Source organism: Cuculus canorus, chromosome 1 (assembly GCF_017976375.1).
Source record: "Cuculus canorus isolate bCucCan1 chromosome 1, bCucCan1.pri, whole genome shotgun sequence".
Taxonomy (NCBI): Eukaryota; Metazoa; Chordata; class Aves; order Cuculiformes; family Cuculidae; genus Cuculus; species Cuculus canorus.
In genome coordinates, this window is record NC_071401.1 from 42345111 (window position 1) to 42360431 (window position 15321).

The 15321-nt window shown below is 36.3% G+C and overlaps 1 protein-coding gene across 4 annotated transcripts in view; it reads left to right on the top strand.

Annotated features, from left to right (window-relative positions):
• Positions 1-14023, top strand: part of PIBF1 (progesterone immunomodulatory binding factor 1) — a 115581-nt gene extending 101558 nt beyond the window's left edge. Inside the window, exons 15-16 of one of the 4 annotated variants that reach the window (XM_054056942.1) lie at positions 10194-10373; positions 12477-14023. In XM_054056942.1, coding sequence (XP_053912917.1) covers positions 10194-10373; positions 12477-12533 — 237 coding nt within the window. In that variant the 3' untranslated portion in view covers positions 12534-14023. Of the gene's footprint in view, positions 1-10193; positions 10374-12476 lie in introns of those variants that run through there. The other 3 variants (XM_054056940.1, XM_054056941.1, XM_054056944.1) reach the window with 3 other exon arrangements.
• The last annotated feature ends 1298 nt before the right edge of the window (positions 14024-15321 follow it).

Genomic DNA, 15321 nt, shown 5'->3' on the forward strand with positions numbered 1-15321 from the left:
GTCATACTTTAAAGTATGGCTAATATTACCCTTGGCTGTGATTAAGTTATGCCGAAGAAGATTGACTGGAAATAACCTAGGACAGAAAGCCAATGTGTTGAATTTAGGAACCTGGTGAGTAGCAACAGCTGCCATCTGCAAAAAACAGAGGTAGAGAGAAGTTCAGAGGCTCATAAAAAGCTTTGGAGTCATAAGGGGGAGGGCAGTACGTGTTTAATCAGGGATGGAAGCTTAGTGGATAAAAGGAGAAAACTGCTTTGTTGGGGGAGAGGGAAAGGAAGGGGCATCTGCAGGGAGGGGTTGGGAAGACACAACTGAAAGGACGTGATTGGTAACAGGTGCTTTCAAACAACCTCTAGCTCTGCCTCTTTCCTCTCTTTTCTGTGTAAAAGATTGTACATGATAATGTCAAAACTATTTGTTTCTAAAGTGATCGACTTCCTGCTCATCTATGTGCTGCAACTTGTTTTATAGAAAAAAAAAATGCCGACGTACAATGCTTAGATCTCTTTTTAAATGTTAAGCCACAGAGTAATTATCATTTTTCTTTTGCTACGTTTATGTTCCAAGATTCTAGTTTCTATTAATGTTCTGAAGGTTTTCTAAGTAGATTACAGGGACATTTCTGCATCACAAGTAAGCCCTGGAGCTATTCTCAGCTTAAAGCTTGGAGAAACAAAGTGACATTTACATTGCTAAATGAGTGTAGAGAAGATTCTGGCTTATTTTTTACAAGGAAAACTATGCTCCTAAGCAGTATTTCTCTTTTTTTTTTTTTTTTTCTATTTTACTGCTTTCAAGCTTAAAGACTTGAATTCCGAATAGTGCTGAATTTAGGAAGAGAAAGGACTTAACAGCTGCGTACATTTATTATTTTCTCGGAGCTGTATTATTCAGAATGTCTTACTAGCTTTCATATATATTCTTTAAAGAGTTATCTTTGCATTTGCAGTGGGATGTAACATGCATTAAACAATTGTGTACTGAATGGTTATTTCTACTCAGCAGTTTTTTTTAGAATCTTAGAAACGATAATAACAGCACAGAGTTTAGTACTGCCAGTTAATATGTCAAATATAAATACATTTTTTGCTCTCAAAAATAGGTTTTGTAGGCAAAATGCAACTTATTTATGCATTGTGGAGTGGAATCAGAGATTGTTCAGTTTTTCTGAACATTTAACTGATGTTCTGTTGCATTCATTTTTCCTGTATTGGCTATGAATATTCCCATCACATTATGCTCCTTATCCAGCTGTGTAGAAATTTTAGTTTTGTTCACTTTATTGTAGCACTTGAGTATTACCAAGTGGAAAGTTAATTTAGACAGGGATATTCAAACTCAAATGTTACCCTCTCAGAAAATACAGGAACTTCTACATTATAATTTATGCAAATAAGGCTGTTTTGACATTTTTAACATCTGTTTCCTTTAAGTAGAACTTACTCAAGAAAGCCTACTTTTTATTGAATTCAAGTAAATGAGTGTCGCAATGACTCAGATTAAAATAATATTTGGGGATTTAGTTGTAGTTATAATTGCAAATAAATTTCGGATCTTCAATATAAAAAGTAAAAAGAAACCTTTCAGAATTTGGTGTGGAAGTTCTGAATTATGAGACAAATTATTTCCTATTTTTCTTAAGAAGTTAAAGATTTAACTGTTAAGGACAAATTTAAGATGAAATACAAAGAGATTTTTATGTATCTAAAAAAAACAGGCTGTTCACTGCAATGACCGGGTCATTTTATTGTTGCCACAGTTCCAATGCATTTACCTCATAAAACTGGAAGTAATTTGTATATCCATAAAGTCACAGACCTGTTGGCTCATTTTAGCTTTTTATATGCACTGGGTTATAGAAAGCTTCTGAATTAAGTGTAGCGCAGAGAAGCTATCAACATCCTGCATATGGTCTGGCATCTTTCCACCACCCAGTTATCAGGTTCATTTGTTTGATTAGGGCATTTCATACTGTATTCCGGTTTCCAGATTTACAATGTGTATCCATGTGCCTTAGATGACCATATGTGCAAATCTCGCACCAGAATTCTTGCTGACTTATCTTATTTCCAGTACAGCTGCAACCGAGGATGCAACTATGTCAATTACACTCTGTCTTACAGGAGGGATCAAACTATGAGTTGTGATGTTTCCTTAATTGCATATGTGGTTATTAAAATCTTCTTTTAGCTCTTTTATGCATGTAGGTTCTACTCCTGACAGGCACAAGCCCAGAGTATTCTAGCGCTGAAGCTGAATTTGCATGATTTGTGTCACTGCATCGTATCCATCTGCAGTCATAAATAGTAGAATAGAGTGACTTACCATTTGCTTCATTCTGCTGTAATGTCAAAATGGCACTTCTGTAGTTATTCATTCCAGGTTATAGGCTGTAGCCCTTCTGCAGTGTGCCTCTACCTGTTTGGCAGAAATAAAACCTGCGAAGAACAGTTCTAAAATAATTCTACATGTGAATTGTCAGTACTTCTAAAGAGGAGGCATTCTAGCTACTACTTTTGCTTGAGAGTCTCATTCCTTGCTAGTGACGCATGTAGGTCTCCTTTTTTTAAGGGCACTCCACAGTACTGTACCCAAACCTTTTCTTCAAAGTGCTGTGTGCAAGTCATTGCATATTTTGAAAGTTGGAACCAGGTTTTATTTTAGTCCTCTGGTCTGTTATACTCTAAGACATGTCAGTGATTTGATGTTCTATGCCAACAATCTGTACAGAAGGCTCCATTTGTTTGCCTACATTTTAACTATGAGCTCAAATGTTTAATAAAGAGTGGTACCTGTGTAAAGATGATCTGAGAAGTCTTTTGTAAAGTTGAGTGACAAAGTAGCAGAGATGGATCTTGCCTAATTCTGAAAATCTGTGGTGTAGATGTCTGCATCTGAAAATCATCTAGGGATTTGTAGTCAGAAAAGAAAAACGGGCACTACTATGGTGTGATTTACCATATCCTCATCTAAAATCAGCAAAATTAATTGTAACCTGTGAATTCCTCACCAACAGAGGAGGAATCAGGCAAGCTACTTTGTCCAAGTTTAAATATTACTGAAGATATCTAAAGGTCAGTGTGAGAAAGTGCAAGCAAGAATCTGATCACGTGTCCCAAAGCTGAACTGCAGAGTTCTCACGAAGATCCCTCTCCATCTTGGTATCGGGAGTTAAATTATACAACTTTATTTTTAACATACCTTTATGTTCATGAAAAATCACAATAGGGGTCTAAGAGGGATCCAAGGAAGAAAATGCACAGGCTTCATAAAGGACAATATCCTCAGTATTTTCTCTGCCAACACCTTATGTGCCGATCAAGCTTGACTCTACTTAACACCCCGAGACAACAGTGAAGATTGTTCCTTCTGAACGACTCTGCCCTCCCCTTTCCCAGACTGAGATCGCTTGGGTTTTTCTTCTCTGAATCCTCCCAAGAACGTTCATGTATTGAAAGGAACTTTGAATTCTTGAGAGACTGGGAAATCTGAATTGAGCTCTTTACAAAACGCTGTCAAATGGATATAGCGCTCTTAAATGCTATTTTAGCATGTCTCAAATCAGTATTTTTTAACATACCTATAACCTCATTTTCTGCGCTCTGCTTTTCCCTGTGCTGACTTGTTGTTTAAAGACCACAATAGCTGCCTAAATGGGAGGATATATGCATGTGAAGACAGATTGCATTGACTTAGCGCAAACATGTTTTTCATCCCAGTTCAGCTGTCTTCCCTCACTTGCATGTTCTACTATAGCTATTGTTGATATTGTTGGTGTTATTTTAGAAGTTAATATAGCCAGAATAGTCCCCTGCCTGCTAAACTCAGACCTGTTGTTTGGTCAGAGTCTCTGGACTCAAGGTGTAGTGCACTAAGTCTCTTGTGAAGTAATTTTTTGTCCAGTCCCCTCTATGCAAGATGGGGCTGTACAGTCACAGAATGGCAGGGGTGGCAGGGGACCTCTGCAGCTCATCCAGTCCAACCTTCCTGCTAAAGCAAGTTCACCTAGAACAGGTTGCACTGCAACACATCCAGGCAGGTTTTGAGATTCTCCGGAGAAGGATACTCCACAATCCCTCTGGGCAGCCTGTTCCAGTTCTCTGCCACCGTCGCTGTTCTTGAACCTAAAGACAATGCTGCAATCTTTCAAGTTCCTTCAGACTAAATACATATTTTTATTTTCAGTGATAATTTAACCACATGGGGACCATATGGCTGTTAAAGTGAAGAATATAAGCTTTCCAAAGGAGGTTCCAAACATACATGATTTACTCTAACACTACAAAAGACATACGGATTGGAAGTGGGGACGCACATCTAAAATCAGCATCTTAGTGCCTGACTCACTAATTCTGAAAGACCCTAAGTTTTGATCAGCATCTTCGAGGGAGGCAAACCTCTGTTCCTTCCTTCAGCTGATTATTCTGGTTTTGCCAGTTAAATTGGTTTTCTTTTTAAAATATCATAGTATTTAGCACCTTTTCTGTGTTTCCATTCTTTTACTGGGAATTTATGCTGTTTTCTTCCCTGGGAACACTTGTCAGTCATCAAAATTCTGTGGTTCTTCCAGAACCTGATATATTTTCTAGGACAGAAATTTCTTGTTTAGCTTCCACAATATAAATTTTCTAATGCAAGGTGAAATTTGCAATTATAAATTCTACACTTAAAGCTCGAAGTAGAATACTCTTCATCATGGTTCAATTAAGTGTATGTGGTATTGTCAGGGTCACTTTTGCTTTAGAGGATATTTATTGGAGTGCAGTATCAATGGGCTTTCCTGCATGAGGAAGGACCCAGATGGACGTGACACCCATTGGTGGCTTCTGTGATGGTTTTGGTGATATGAAAAACCATAGTTTACCATCAGAATGAATTATCTTGAGGCCAGAGAGGTAGATCTCACTTCCTACTGAGCATTTACAACTGTTTGGTTTGATCTATGTAAAGTTTCTTATTGAGATCATTGTATGGAGATTATTTGAAGGTGCAAGACATTGCTGCCATAAGGATATATGAACTGACATCTATGCAATAGATTCCTGTAAGCCAGTTTCTTTTTCTTGAGACTGTTATTTTGCATCTGCTTCCAGAGCATGATGTGTATATATATACATTATTTTAACTCCTTATATGAATTTACATATTTATTATAATTATAGACGAACATGTATTATGTTAAGTGCCTTTGCAGGATTTTTAGCGCACAGACAGGATTCTTTCTTGCTTTGATTATATTTACATGAAAGACAGCAAGAAGAATAGTCTTTATACTTGTTGACAATCCACTGAAAAGAAATGGAATTGCTCTCTTGATAAATATTGATTGTGCTTAATTTAGGCAATATTTTTCATATGCTTTATCAGTTATTTACTTAATAATACAGCATTCATTTTTATGCCTCAGTCATACCACGCAATTCTTTTTTATTTTGTTTTGATAACATGAGTTATGATTTTGTTGTGATATTTCATATTATACTAGTTTTTATAGTACTGAAATTAGAAAATGTTAGATGCTTTTATGGTACATGTATGTTTGAGCATGTGTCAAGGACAACAAAAACAATGTTAATAGGGATTCCTTTGTAGTATCTATAATTTGAAATACATTTAGATTTTCTATTGATCCATGCCTTATTTTTGTATTTGCTTGTCTCTATCTTCTAGTCGCATTGCTAGTTGAAGGAATCTAATTTTATCTTTCTTATTCCCAATCTGATCTTCAGTCTCCATTTTTCCAGGTACTATTTTAATTATCCATAATAAACAGGTAAAACCAATTTTAAATAAAATATAACTTATTTTACTTCCTTCAAGATCTAACATCATCATAAAAATCTCAGATCCTTTTCAAATATGAGTAATATGAATGCAGTCATCCAACTATTTTGCCTTCTTTACCTTTTAAAAACAATTGACCCTTCTTTGGTTTGGTTCTTTTAACGCTGTTTTAAACTTGATGATTTTGTTATGATATATAGTTTTGCAGACTGTAAGAGTTCCATGACAACAGCACCGATAGTATCCAGTCTAATAAATTAAGAAGGTACCATTAAAAAATCCCCAAGCAGAAAACATTTTAATTAATGAGCATTGTGGAAAAAATTGGTGCCAAGTTCTTTGCCTGTACCGAAATATCTTCTTCCCTCTTTGTGTACTGGCACACAAAATTGTGGTTGCTATTTTTAACCAAGGTTGTTGGACATCACAGTACGAAAAATGAATGGAAATAAGCAAATCAGTTCTTCTGATACTATTTACAATGCAATGCATGTTACCTTATCTCACCTTCTGCTCCTGTTGTTCTCAGTCCATTCTTTCTAATCAACTTTCTGAACTCCAGCTACTTTCTGGTTATGTATGCAAGTTTCAATGATTCTTTTATAGTTCAAGTAATCCTCATTTAATGTGAACTAATGCACATAAGTCAGTGCAATATGGGATATTAGATTGTTCTAAAGTAGGGACCTATGTATGCTTAGGAAAACACAGAAGTAGATGATCTATGGAGTGAATGCTAGTTCCAAAAATGCAATTCTTTTCAACACGCAATTTGATACTTCAGATATTTGTGCAAGGGGAACTATGACTGCACGTCAGCTGTTCAGGATGAAAGTTGTAGTAGGTGAAGTAGAAGGTTGGGAAAAGTAAATTATGAGGCCAGTGAGGTGAGAAAGTGGTGCAACTTATGACAACTAAATTTAGGTATCTACAGCTGCAGTGAGGTAAGCATTGTATTTTGCTTTATAGTCAACAGCAGCCTAGTCAATATGGCTGGTCGTGTTACAATACAATTCAGCCAACACAGCAAACTATGCTGTCTGTAATGGAAAATTAGATTCCTACCTCATGTGTAGATGCTTAAGTGTAGACACAAGTGTAGGTGTTAGAAGCTTCAGTTAAATCCCACTTAATGTGTCACACAGCTCATTACTTTGTTTTTTGGCATTTATGCTGGTAGACAGAGCAGTTTAACATCCTTAACAAAAATTCCTCGGGTTTCTGTGGGCAGACTTTCAGAATGTTTAAAAATAGAGTAGGGCACTGATGCTTGGGTTTTGTGGGTGACACTCATTGTACATAAACAGTGAATTTGTGCCAGCTCTATACCTTTTTTTTTCCCCTTGTTTCATCTTAGCCCACTTTTTCTTGCTAGTAGCATTGTTTTCCATGTATCTGCACTGCCACATGCCCACAGAATATTGTGTAAGCAGGGAGCGGGTACTTGTGTTCCCAGAGTCTGGGACAGTGAGACCAAAGCAGTAAAGAGAGGAGCTGGATTAATCTGCTCAGAGGCGTTAGAACTCAGTCCTCCAAAGGAGGATTGTTGTCTAGTTCTCAAAAACCAGAGCCCTCGGACCTGGAAGCCTCAACAGACTGACACAGAGCTTGCATAGCATGACTTGCTTAAACGTCCAGGAGCCAGCGTGGCAAGGACTGAATACTTTCACAGAGAAACTGGGACATGGAGAGCTGTTTCTACAGTGCAGTGAATATTGCAAGCAGACAGTTTGCACAGCTCTCCTTGGACATAGGGCCCTTGACTTGACACAGTAAAAATGTATAAAAATTGTAATCATTTCTAGTCATGTCTCATTTACTGAGCTTTTCCTGAAGCTAATACATATCCTTCTACACAAAAGATTCTTCCTATCCATTTTGAATCCTATACTTACTTACCCCTTTTTTGTCAGGGTCCCATTCACACTGGTACAAGTTGACATTTTTCTGCTAAGCATGATCTCCAGAGCTGCTTTCTCCTTGCTAGCTTTCTGGACTAACTTGTCAGGTTTTAGGACTGAAGAATACTATTCCATATATACTAATCGTAGCAGGTAGTGTTTGAGACTTTTTGCTTAGAATTTAAAAGTGAAGCTAAGAATTAAGATTGTGTTCGGAAACAGAAAAGTCCAAAGAGATGGGTGAAATTATTGCAGTTCTAGACAGGACTTTATTTTCAGTATTTCCTTGGTTGAAAACAGCAAATCTCTTGCAAATGTGTTGGACCAATTTTCTTTTCTTGTTTAGCAGCACACATACCAATGATTCTATTGGATTCAGTGTTTCCCGTGCTATTTTGCCAAGTTTGTTAAGATCTTTCTCACTGAATGTGAAGGCTTTTAGAACAAATATTAAAGCAACTTTAGCTGAATTCTCAGATAAATCTGGCTGTGATGCCGAAATAATTTATTCATTCTGGGCTAATTTGATATCCCCACTCTCTGTCATTCCTTCTCATGGCTTCAGATTAGAGAATTCTGATGTCACAAGGGAAGCTCATGTGAGAACTGAGTCTTCAGAGCCTGTTCCAAGTCTGAAAACAGACAGGGCTGTCAAGTATAGGACAGATTCTGTGAAGCAGAGAAGACCTTAGACTGTCGAGTGGATGTTAACACAAGAGAATCTGACCCTATACATACAGGTTTTAACTGTATTTCTGAAATAAATCTGCATGACAGTTAGGGGGTTTGCCTTGTTCAACCGTGCAACTGTTTGGTCCACAGAATAACGCGGTTTAAGTATAGGAACAGCACTTGTTAATATCAAAACATTGTTTATGTCCAACTTAATCTCCTGTGATCGGGTATTTATTTGCTGTATACTTGCTTGAGTTATTTTCATCAAGAAATTCTGTCTATGTGTCGCTTTGGCAACATCTTTGCAGAGTTTACAACTTTGAAAAACATGTTGGCATCAGCTATGCGGTCCTTTCAAACAGCTGCTCTGCAGTCATGCTGTTTCAACATGCCACCACACATGGCTGAATTATGCAAATAGTTAATATTAAATGTCTTGAGATACAAGAACAATTTGTACACTCGATAAAGCTGGTCTGTGGGGTGTAACATCCATTCATATAACTCGGTATGGGACAATTTAAAGGCAACAACATGATTCTTTTGAGTTTGTGTCTTGTATTAAAGGCAGCAGGGCACAGAGAGAAGGCGTATGACAGGAATGTTTTCAAAAGCTGAGGAGGGTTTTTAACTCGACGTTAATAATGCAATGGAAATAGAATGTGCATCAATGTAATTTTCTGGCAAATATTAAGAAATAGGTAAGATATAACAAGCATTTGTCATTCAGCTATAAATATCAGTTATGCTATTCTCAGTGAGAGATAAGATAGAATGTTAGTTCTATGGGATGCTAATACATTAAAAGTATTGCTTAATGAAGACAACAGCATTTGTAAAAAGCAAGCAAACAAAAACATTACTAGTTAAAATAGGTAAAATTGTATTAAAATTTACTTTGAAAGGCTTTTCGACGGACCTTGCTGCTCTAGTTCTGCAGTAATTAATGCTCTGAATAATAGTAGTATAGTAAATAATAATAATAAATAATGCTTTAAATTCTGTAACTTATTTTGTAGCAAGTACAGACATTACGTGTGGGGGGAGAGAAAGTTAGGCACTTGGTAATGCAAGATGGCAGAAGATGATGTCTAGTTAAAGTCACAAAATACTATGGTTTTTTCCTTTTTCAGTCTACTGTACATTTTGAACAATCTGTTTTGTTTAGCCAAGTAGCAAGAAAAGTTTACTTTTCTAATTAATCCAGTTTGTTTACAAAGCAGATTATTAGAACATCAAAAAAAGTCTGCATTTCTGTATCCTCTTGTTTTCCTTTTCTGATGCTGGGGCTTTACATTTTTCACAAAATTTCTTTTCCACTCTGATCCTCTTAAGGTTTCTCATTGATTTTTCTTTTCTAACCTAGATATAAAGACACGTACATATTTCTGGTAATGTATTTATAGAACTTCTGTTCAAGACCTAGGGCTTGAAAGTACAGTTTGTCACAGTCGTTTGAATTAGATTTGTAAACCGTCTCAGCCTGACGAAGCAAATTCAAAAGAATTCTTTTAAATTAGATGGAAGCTTAGGTTAAAAGAGATAGCGGGTTCCTTATTACCCAGTAAACATTCTCTTTTAAAGCCTTGAAGCAATACAAAATTTGAGTTGTGTAAATCCTACATGCCTTTTTTATTTTCTTACTTTTTCTAGTGTCCAGTTAATAATCTTATTAATTATGGCAAGTATATGTTCATGCTTGTTAGATTTACTGATACACTTACACATTTAGTTTGGTGAATATAAATTTATTATTAACAAATAAATATTTAATAGGTTCAAATGCAATTTTACTGAATAACTTGGCGTTGTTCTTCTGTGGTTTTATAGGAACTAGCCACAATGAAACAACTTCTAATTAGTCTACATGGTAAACATTATGAAAAAAATTTACCTCAGTCTCATATTGATGTGAAAAGTGCGACTGCAAAAGACAAATCAAATTCTACTATGAAACTGCTTCCAGAACATGAAGAAGAGAATGTGTTTACACCTAAGCCAACATTATTTGTAAGTACTATGATTAAAGTAAGTGCCCTAAACTTTTTTGATGATTTTTTAAAAAGAAAAATATAGGTTCCTGCTTCAAGGAGATGTATAATTAAATTGGCTGAGCATGTGCAACTCTTTGTGGGAATGGTCAATGCTGAGGAGATAAGTTACAGTTTATTATGCTCTTTAGCTATTTGGAATTTTCTATATCTTAAGTTCACTATAAACTAGGTTTAAAAAACAAAAAGACCCTTATAATATTACAGTAGTCAGAGTAGTTAGCAAAATTTTAATAGCTGAAGAGATCCACAGACTATGTATAAAATTTTGAATCTATCCTGATCATGTTTGAGTTGAATATCTGTATATATGTTGATAAAACTGTTTTATTCCTTTAGAAACTAAAAGCTTGGCTTTAAATACTTCAGGTGGCCTGCTTCAGATTGAGTGCCTCTAGTATTTGAAAGCTTCATGAAAATGATTTAGGAGTTTCTGACTATGACTGTGTGTGAACTGATAAATTTAAGAGAGCCGAGTTACAATGCTGAATCACAAAACAAAACGTGACTCCTATTTACATGTCTTGAGTCTCCCTTTCTCTGGGGTACACTGTTTGCATCCACACTGCACAGCATATGTGCTATTTTAGTTCAAATATACAACTAATATATGTTTCTTCTTTTTTTTTTCCCCGATGGACACTTTAAAATCAGTGTCTTAAAAAAAATGAGATTTCTATTGCAACACATTGGATACTGTTTTTATAATACAACATGTAGGAAATTATTGCATCTCTTGGACATGATGTGATGTCAGTTGGGGAATCTAGAGGTACAAAATTTGATTTGATATCATGATTTGATATATGAGATTAAACACAGGCATACCCAGTGTTGTTGCATATACAATCCGTCTGGTAGTGCTAAATCATACTGCCCAAACTTTGTGTTTGATGAAGCTATTTGGTGATCCAAACCAGAGCCAAAATGTGAGTTAACAACTACATTGTGTAGGTGATCCTGAGTGTCAGTGCTTAATTTGTCCTGTCTTACTTAGGAATTTAGAAATGGTGTAGGAATATAGAAAAAAATGCTTTTACATTTAGAAATTGCAACCAATTTATTTTTGAAAAATTCTAGTCTTTTCAGACTTTGGGATAGGGAATCAAAAATGGGCAGATGGCAGTTTCTTCTGAGATGAGGAAAGAAATTTGTAGTCCTTTGAAAATCCTGACAATTTAGGTCAATTTCTAGAATTTCAAAAGTTTCCACAAATAGAGCAGATTTATTTTTGTAACTGAAATCTTCAAAATGAGAAAATGATTGAGAAACCCCACCACAAGGCCAGTCGATTTTTAAATTGAATGGTTATTAAGTCTTGGAGAAAAGAACAGAATAGAGAGCTGGCAGAAAACGGAACTAAAGAGGGACAAGCGTAGGGACAACAGCCAATAGAGACAATACTCACTATCACAAGTGATTATACCCAGCCCTTAAAGCAGAATATTCCTTACCTCGTTTCACCTCCACCTTCTTTAGTTTTATTTCTCTAGACGACCAGCCACTGAATTTGCCACAAGAATGTTGTGCAGCAGTAGCCCATAGGATTACGAAGGCAAGGCAAAGTTGCTCACAGATAATTCTCTGCCATGAAAATACATTTTACATTGTCAGAAAACTGCTGAATTCTTTTATTCTTAATTATAATTTTTTTAAGAACTGTATTTTTGCATAAAGTGTTGGTCAGTCATGGCACACGTGAGATACCTTTTCTAAGTGCCATCCTCTTCTCAGCTGGGAAAGTCAAATGGTACTATTTCAAATTAAACGTATTTATGGCACAGTTGATGCGTGTTTTCATTGTGATAGATATTTTAAAACAAATAATTTACTTTTTACCATATAATCTGCTTTCTAAAACTTAGAAATAAAGAGATTGTAATACAGATGTGTAGTAATAACAACCTTGAAAGCATAGTCTTGTTTTTAATTTATTTGCGTTAAAGCAAGGCACTCAATTATCACTATGAACTACATAGGAAGGAAAGAGATTTTGGTGTAGATTGTATGTATTTCTTCTGATTTTCACTGCCTCACAATTAAAACATTCTTTATTTTACAGACAAATAAAGAGGCACCTGTATGGTACAAGAAACTGCAGAAGAAAACACCACCCTAGCATTTTTCCAAAATTATTCAAAATAATTATTTGATGAGCCCTTCTTTAAAGAAAGTTATTTTCACCGTAATTATGCCCTCTTTACCTTAAAAGCAAACAACTGTTTTGTTTAAACTGTTCGTTTATACCTGTCAAATGATCTTATGCTTCCTAAAGTCATTTTTAGATCTGTCGTGAATAAAAGGTGTGGAAATAACGCATGCAATGATTTTACTAACATGTATTTGAATTTTAAAAGAAAAATAAACACTGGCATATTGTACACATTTATAATCTGGGCAGTTAAAGGGTGTGTTATTCAGAGTGTTCAAATTAATGCATGTTTGAGATTTTTTATATTGTTTTTCTTGGACCCTGTGTTTCATGCCACATCCCCTGCATCTATTCTGGCCTGTAGAAATTTAAAGCATCAAATTATATCCTACTTTCTATGAAGGAAATTCATGTCAGGTGGAAAAATAATTAATTTTTTATCGGCCTTCTTTTCTCTTTGTATCATTTGTCATTTGATGTCATTTGTTCTACCAAACAGGCATTAAAAGTATTCTGAAGAAGCAATAAAACACATTGTAATTATCAGCACTTATCACATACTTAATGGGCTAGTTACACTTGCTCTAGTACAATTACATCAGTGAAAATAGAACTGTGATGTGTGAGTACTGTAGCATGTAATGGTGAAATAGATAACTTGCCTTATTTAATTGTATGACTATAAGCCCTATCTTCAAAGTACACAGTCGACTTATTTATTTCACATCTACTCAGACTATAGAAAAGGCCTGTAATATTTTAAAGCACTTTCGACTGCATATGTTACCTTTCTATACATAACATAAATATAGGTGATACTGCTTAAGTGACTGTACTGAAAATATAGCTCAGATCTCATGTAAGAAGAAACTCCTTTTTCTTACCTCCTTTTTCCTTGACAATGTCTCTTCAACTGATTCATTGTTCCAAGCTGGCCGTGAACAATAATTATTTACTATATAATAAATACTGAGCTATATGAAGCTGATGATTCCTAGGTACACTTTTCTTCATTTTCCAAACAGCAGTTTGAAACACAGCAATACTTCCTCTGCTCCATGTAAGTTTCAGTTTCTTTATTGTTTTTTTTTAATAATTCTGAGAAAGTGAGGTAAAGACACTTACAATGGCACATGACAGAATTAAAATTATCATTCTGTGAGTGAGGGAGGCCAAGTGTGTAGACAGAGGTAATATCTTTTGTTAGACTAACTGGTGTTCAGTGGGAAAAATATACACAAACCTTTGGGCTCACAAACCTATCTGTACAGATATTCCTGAATAAACTTTGGTTTCTTGAAGTCTAGGGTTTTATCTAACTTGTATTTTTATGTGAAGATGATGATTAACTTGTGTTTCATATGAAACAGCTCCCATATTAAGATGCTAATTTTGTAGTTTGTAATAGATATTTTCTATGATCCACCATCCTTAGATTAACTTCCCAGAGTATCCTGTTTGTCTGTTATCATACAATAATTAATAAATTGTATTACCTGGAAGGATTGTGAGCTATTGTAAACAAGATATTAATTGGAAACTTAAGTATTTCCAATTTGTACTCTTATAGTACTCTTACAGACAAATTAGTGAGATATCAACTATAAGGTGGGTGGAAAATTGGCTGACACACCAAGCTCGAGGAAATATGATCAGCTGTGCAAAGAGAAGGCTCAGAGGAGATCTTACTGGAAGCGACCTTCCAGTACCTGAAGGGGGCCTTTAGGAAAGCTGGAGAGGGGCTGTTCATAAAGGCTTGTGGGGATAGGACAAGGGGGAATGAGTATAAACTGGAGAGGGGCAGATTTAGACTGGACAGTAGGAAGAATTTCTTCACCATGAGAGTGGTGAGACGCTGGAATGGGTTGCCCAGGGGGGTTGTGGATGCCCCATCCCTGGAGGTGTTCAAGGCCAGGCTGGATGGGGCCTTGGGCAGCCTGATCTAGTGGGATGCCCCTGCCCATGGCAGGGGGTTGAAGCTAGATGATCTTTAAGGTCCCTTCCAACCCAAATTATTCTATGATTCTGTGATTCTATGATTCAGAAGCAGTACCAAATTTGGAGGAGTAGTCACTACACCAGGGGGGCAGGTCTCAGAGGGACCTCAATAGGCTGGAAATTGAATCAACAAGAACCTTATGAAGTTGAACAAAAGCAATTGCAGTCTTGCATCTAGAATGGAAAAACTCCATATGCCAGTACTGGCTGGGAAGCAGCTTGGCAGAAACAGACCTCAAGGTCCTAGTGGGCAACAAATTGAATACAAGTCATCAATGTGCCAGCCAGCCATATCCTGGGTGATATTAATAACAGGATAGCCAGCAGATGGAGGGAAGTGATCCTTCCGTTCTGTTTGGCAGATGAGAGACCACATCTGGAGTGTTGCATCCAGTCTGAGGCTTGTTCAAGAAAGACATTGACATATTGAAGTGAGTCCGCAAGAGATGCGCCAAGATGATCAGGGCTGGAGCACCTGATGTAGAAGGGGAGGCTGAAAGAACTGGACTTGTTCAGCTCTCTATTCTAGAGAGCTTAAGGGGGAACTTGTTACAGTCTCCCAACTATCTAATGGTATAGTACAGAGACAACAGAGCCAGACTCCTTCCAGAGGCACACAGTGATAGAGTAAGAGACAGTGGACACAAGATGCAGCACTAGAAAACTCAGAATTGTTTTTACTGTAGGGGTGGTCAAACAGATCGCCCAGTGGGGTGGTGGTGTCTTCATCCTTGGAGATACTCAGAATTCAATTGAA